Here is a 6000-nt window from a genome sequence, read left to right on the forward strand (position 1 = left end):
GAACAATTCTAAACCAGATGTAAATTTAATTTTATCATATATATGTAATTTTAAATATAAAATATAAAAGGAATATGTATATTAGTAACGCGTTAGAAATAAAAATAAGATTAAAAGTAATGTAAGATATATATATTAAAAAGTAATACAAAAGATGTAAAGAATAAGCATCCTCTAGTAATGCGTTAGATAGACTCTTACAATGATATCTCATATAATATAATATAAATAACTAAGGTTGGTTAGAAATTTTAGAATATATATATATAGATAAATATTTAACGTTTTCGTACTAAAACAAAATAATTAAGGTGGGAAAATAATTTTACGATGTATTAATAAATGTTTAAGGTATGGATATGAATCTACTAGGTGCATTTTAACTTCTCTAGGAAAAAAAAATACGGAGTTACAGAAACAACACTTATTTTACTTTAGCTATCTGATTCTAAGATATTCAATTTAATCGGGGTATTGCATACCACTTGAATCCGAACTGAACTATCTATTTCAGGCGGATTTGAGTATGAATTTCAAATCTGATTTATATGCACATGGCTAAACAAATCTCCGTTTCTCACGAACAAACAAACATGCGATAAATTTTAGTTTGTTGAATATTAGTGTTTTCGATTAAATATAATCTATCTCATGAGTGATGAGATATAAGAAGGGCATCGAATATTTAACTAAGTAATCTCTTTGATCCTAAAATTCTTTTGAATGTGTAAACAATAACTAAGCACTAATGTTCTTTTTATATGAGAAGCTTCATAAGTCATAACCAGATATCTTACTACATATTTTATCATATTTTGTAAAATTACAACAATACTTTTTCCTTGTTAAAATTAAAATTTGGTTTTAACCTTATATAGTAAAAGAGGATATATCTTGAAATAATCATTCTCTAGATTAAAAAAACTTATATATTCTAAGAAGAGTATAAAGATTCAATATGATATGAAAGCATTAGGCTGCCATTACCATATGGTCAAAATATGTGCATATGCTTATTGCTTGTGAATTTGTAACCAAATGTTTGAACAAACAAAAGCATCATATAGACATTTATTAATTAATACTACTACTTTTTCGTCCAAAATACTTCTCCAATAAAAGGGATGATGGTAATGTTTTGTTTGTTTAAAACTTAAAAGACGTGAATTTTTTTTTTTTTAAATGATGTGAATTTCGTGAATAACATCTTTTAGTTTTTGTTTTTTCCAGACAACATCTTTTAATATTTCTCCATCATTTTATGATGATAATGTTATATCAATCAATTATAAAGTTTGCTTAAATTCTTTACATGTGATTTTTTTGTTTTTGTAAATTAACATCCTATTACCATCTCCTTCTCTCTAACTATACCATCATTTCTTCGACTTTATCAAAAGCAAAATACACCAAAATAAAAAAATTACACCATCATTTTACCGTTTTGACTTTTGAGTCTATCGATCCGAATGTGTTTGTTCTCGGTAATTTCTTTTTGTTTGTTTTTGCTTTTTTTAACTGAGGCTTCCCGTTTCGTGTGACGGCGTAAGTTAGATACCTGGTCGAATAAGCGCTAACGTGGACGAGTAGCGAGCCTCATCATCAAATTCAATCACACACAGAGTTGGGAAGAGAGAGGGTTTTTCGTTTAGGGTTTTACGATTCGATCTTACTCTCTCTCTCTCATTCAATCTCTTCTCTAATTCCTCTTCGTACAAAATCAATCACAAGGGTCTTCTCAAAATGTTGCCCAGATTAGGTCGACTCGTTACACAAACTTCAAAGCTTCGATCTTTAACCAGAAATGAACCGATGAAAAATCTCTCCTTTTTCTCGCGATATGGGTACGCCACTGTTGCTCCGGCGGAGACGGCGTCTGATCCTCCACCCCACAAGGATTTCCCCAGCAAATCTTTGGTACGTGATCCAAATTTGCTCTACCCATTTTGAAAGATCTCGTTTTTAGTTAGAAACTAGCTTATAGAGTCTGTGATCGGCAACTACTTATTTGTAGTGTAGTGATGTTCATCTCATTGTAGGATTCCAACAAGTTAAAGCTTAAATTTGATACCCATTGGTTCTAAGTTTAATCTAATTGCTCTCTGAATCGGGGAACTAGAGTTACTTCTGCTTCTCCATTTTCTTTACCGTGTTGTGGGTTTGTTGCATTGATTTAGGACTTCACTTTGTATGAATTTACAACGAGGATTGGTTTGGATTCATCCCTTTTTGCTGTTAGTTTTGTGATTTAGAATCATGCTCTTTCTTCAACTGTTTTGTTTTGGATATCGTGTTTGTCTTCTTTTTAACGAAATGTATTTGTTTTATGTTTGACAGGTAAACTTGGATAAGATGTTTTGGTCAAAGCCATGTTCGTTGGCTATACCCAAAGACTCTCCTCTCAGAATTGATGAACCAGACTATGTTGGGATTCGTCGTTTCATACTTAAGATGATGATGTTCTATAGCAAACAGAGCATGTCTATCCGTGGGGCTAATGTGATCTACAAGCGGATCATTGCACAAGTTGATAAACCAGAAATCTATGATGGTACTTTATTTGGTTCCCAACACAAGAGGACACTGGAGATATGTTTAAATTTTTGATTTACAAATAGAATGTTGTTTAGATAATCTGGTGCTTGTCTTTGCTGCAGTATTCAACTTGGAGAAAACATTTAAAATTACATTTTCGCTGCTTGTCCTTCATATGTGGCTTGTTCTACGCCGTTTGAAGGAAGATGGACAGGAAGGTGTTGACCTTGGTCAATATGTCTATGAGATCTACAATCATGATGTGGAGCTCAGGGTATCTAAAGCCGGGGTACGTGCTACACGTATACTGTTGTTTTCTACATAAATCTTATTCTCTTTAGATTCCTTATAATTAAGATGGTCTTTGATGTTCTTGAAATTGCAGGTTAACTTGCTGTTGGCCAAGTGGATGAAGGAATTGGAGCGAATATTTTATGGAAATGTTGTTGCCTATGACGCCGCGCTACTTCCAGAAGCTAAACCAAATGAACTACAAATCAAACTGTGGAGGTAAAGCTTCAATAATGTTGTGCTTCATGCATTGAACTCGCTGAAAATTACACTGGAAAATTGTCCGGGTTGAGTGTATATATTGTGGCAGCCATAGATGAAAGATTTTTCACAGAACGTCTGATGGAATTGGATTGTAGGAACGTATTTTCTGATGATGGAACAACAACACCTGATAACACGGATTTAAAAGCAGCACAGGCATGCTTTTCTCCACTCTATCTCTCTCACAAATACGCACACACTAGTTAAGGCTATATGTAAATTTTTTTGAGACATTGCTTGTATGTTTCAGGCAATGGCAAGATATGTCCGGAGAGAACTCGGTTCTTTATCTTTAACAGGTGCATACACTAGCCTCTCGTTCTCTTATAGTGCTTTATCAATTGCAACATACAAATCAATTTTTGTTTTTTTGTAAACTGAGAAGCTTTAGTTGGCATACCTCCATTCTGTTACTGGCACATGCACTCGAATAGACAAGCCTTGTCTTATATGGTTCTGTTTTGTAATGCACAGATAAAGAGTCCATATTCTCAGGCAATTTCGCCTTCACTCCTTTGGAGAGCAAGCCCCTGTGACTTGAATGAAAAAGAGGAAGCTGTGGCGCTTTGCGAATCAATCTTTCATTTATTGCTCTCTTTTTTCAGTTTTTATATCCAGCGAAAGAAACATACACAAGAGGAGGACATGCTGGTTGTTAGCATCTAGATGATCATGAAAACATTATGAAAGTTAATAAGATAACTGAAATAGAGCATTCGATGTCATTTGTACTTTAATTGCCTTACTAATGCTCAAGATCATTTACAAAAGTGTCATTTGTACTTTAATTGCCTTACTAATGCTCAAGATCATTTACGAAAGGCAACAGTAATCTATTACTTCTCCGCGTTTCAGCATGTATAATCTTGTATGTTACAGGTTCTAGTCTTCCATCTTTTTTCGGGTCTTTGAGTCAAGACAAAATATAAGGTTAGCACAACAAATTAATTGTACCAATTGAAGGAGATCTAAGTTGATGACTTGTAAGTGTAACCAGTGAAATTGTAAAACACAAATATCTTTTGTCGAAGTAGTTCAACCTCATTATAGCTTTCATAGAGAAGAAATGTTCATGAATAAAGATTTATGCTTTGCGGATAAGGAGATTACAATGATCATTTGTGAAATTTATGCTGTGTTTATGTTTTTATAGATGCCAAACACAGAGAAAAACCTTGGGAGATCTCGCCACGTATATGAATTCACAATCACACATCACTCTGGTGCGAAATAAAGTTTTGGAACATATATACAAGTGAAGATGAAAGTTGATGATGTGACAGATTTTGAAGACTAAAAATGCTATGTTTTGAATTAAGCATTTTAACCGCTCATATAAATGCTTGATAAAGCTTCACTAGTTTGGTAGCAAATGAATATTACTGTTAACAATGGCATGTAGCTTTCAAAGATTGGGCATCTAACTCCATGACATTTGTAATTGTGTATATATGGGCTATCCGGCTAATCGGCTATGTATAAAACTGTAATGATATATAAGTATTTTTGACAATTCACTATTAATATACTGTGACAATTTGATTAGCCTTGGTCAAACTCCATAATTAGTAATTTTTGCTATAATTTAGTGTTGATGCAATGATTTAGGTTCTGCGTTAATTTTGTATAATCATCTTATTTATAAGGATTTTCCATTTCCCAATATTAACCTCCACGATATGAAGAGGTCTCATCATGAATAGACGACATATAACCTTACCTAATATAAAATATTTGACCAGATGAAGTCGACGTATATAACACCATACTCTATATAACAAAACATATAAGGATCAAAACATTTTACTCTGACTCTCACACAACAAAAGTTAAAAATAAAAAAAGGGAGCATACATTGCATGTTATTGTCACACATTACAACACAAACGTTGGAAAAAACAAAAAACACAAAGAGACGAGATCAAACGATGAATGACAAATGTAAATGTGGAACTAGATTTTAATCCTTTAAATTTTAAGAAGCATGTTGTGCTTGTTGTTGGTGGACTCCAATGTTGTGTTGCCCAAACTTGGTATCCTGCGCTCTGCTCCCCACCTTCATCCGAGCATTCTCTATCTTGTCAGATCCTGACCCCGTCATGTGCCTAAAAACATTCACCATATTCTCCAATATTAAAATTCTTTATACATACAATGAACATAGCGTGCATAGTAAGCTATGTTTGAAACGTAGGTCACATTTTGTGTACCAGTGTAGTAGATTACCTGTAGAGCCAAGAGAAAGCGGTAATGGCGGCTATGCCAAAGCCACCGGAAGCGAGGAATCCGGTGATGATGAGAGTGACGGTTATTACTGCCGGAACCAAGACGGGGCTAAAGATGACGAGCAAGGGAGTAGCTACTGTGAGTGCGATCACTGTTCCGGCTAGTGTTAAGCCGGAGAGGACAAGTAGGGATCCTCCAGCTGTGACCGCGGTTGCTGCTTTCACCATCTGCCTCCCCTTCGGATGGGCTTGGGAACTGTCTAGGCTTATCATCTCCTGATGTGTTCTTGTTTGGTCCGCCATTGATTCTTTTTATGATCGTTCCAAACCAAAAAACCAAAAGAAAATTAACACAGAGAAGTCGTAATGTGAATTTGGAGTACTAGCAGCGAGAAAGCTATGAGATATATGAAAGGAGCTAGATGAGTGAGAGAGGCTGGTGGGGTTCACTTGAGACGTGACCCACGTGTCGAGAGTGTTTTCATGCAGCCGTTGCATGTGTAGATGAGAGTAGAGATGGTGTGCTTTGAGACACGTACGTTTTGGCCGTTTTGTTTTTGAAATAGGACACTACTGGACCGGGACATAAGCCACGTGATAGACGTTACAGTTCCCTGGTCACATGGTATTGACCCAACTCTATAAAAGCAAAGCAAAGTAAGTTTCGAATCAATGTCCACTAAAT

The 6000-nt window shown here is 34.9% G+C and overlaps 2 protein-coding genes across 2 annotated transcripts; one reads left to right on the forward strand and one right to left on the reverse strand.

Moving 5' to 3' along the window:
- The first annotated feature begins 1402 nt into the window (after positions 1–1402).
- LOC104725747 (uncharacterized) lies at positions 1403–3860 on the forward strand. The gene is made up of 7 exons (XM_010444463.3): positions 1403–1917; positions 2338–2551; positions 2658–2824; positions 2921–3045; positions 3186–3246; positions 3341–3389; positions 3565–3860. Exons 1-7 carry the CDS (start codon positions 1744–1746, stop codon positions 3624–3626), a joined length of 852 nt encoding a protein of 283 aa, XP_010442765.1. The 5' UTR covers positions 1403–1743; the 3' UTR covers positions 3627–3860.
- Positions 3861–4844: 984 nt separating this feature from the next.
- LOC104725757 (oleosin 14.9 kDa) lies at positions 4845–5731 on the reverse strand. The gene is made up of 2 exons (XM_010444474.3): positions 5317–5731; positions 4845–5195 (listed from the first exon to the last, which is right to left on the reverse strand). Exons 1-2 carry the CDS (start codon positions 5616–5618, stop codon positions 5066–5068), a joined length of 432 nt encoding a protein of 143 aa, XP_010442776.1. The 5' UTR covers positions 5619–5731; the 3' UTR covers positions 4845–5065.
- Positions 5732–6000: the final 269 nt, after the last annotated feature.

The sequence above is a fragment of the Camelina sativa genome, chromosome 2 (assembly GCF_030686135.1).
Source record: "Camelina sativa cultivar CO46 ecotype springtype chromosome 2, ASM3068613v1".
NCBI classification, from domain to species: Eukaryota; Viridiplantae; Streptophyta; class Magnoliopsida; order Brassicales; family Brassicaceae; genus Camelina; species Camelina sativa.

Coding starts and splice junctions, on each gene's coding strand:
- LOC104725757 (XM_010444474.3), bottom strand. CDS start 5,618: ATGGCGGACCAAACAAGAACACATCAGGAGATGATAAGCCTAGACAGT. Junction 5,196..5,316: donor GCTTTCTCTTGGCTCTACAG/GTAATCTACTAC, acceptor GAATGTTTTTAG/GCACATGACGGGGTCAGGAT.
- LOC104725747 (XM_010444463.3), top strand. CDS start 1,744: ATGTTGCCCAGATTAGGTCGACTCGTTACACAAACTTCAAAGCTTCGA. Junction 2,825..2,920: donor TCAGGGTATCTAAAGCCGGG/GTACGTGCTACA, acceptor TTGAAATTGCAG/GTTAACTTGCTGTTGGCCAA. Junction 3,247..3,340: donor CGGATTTAAAAGCAGCACAG/GCATGCTTTTCT, acceptor TGTATGTTTCAG/GCAATGGCAAGATATGTCCG.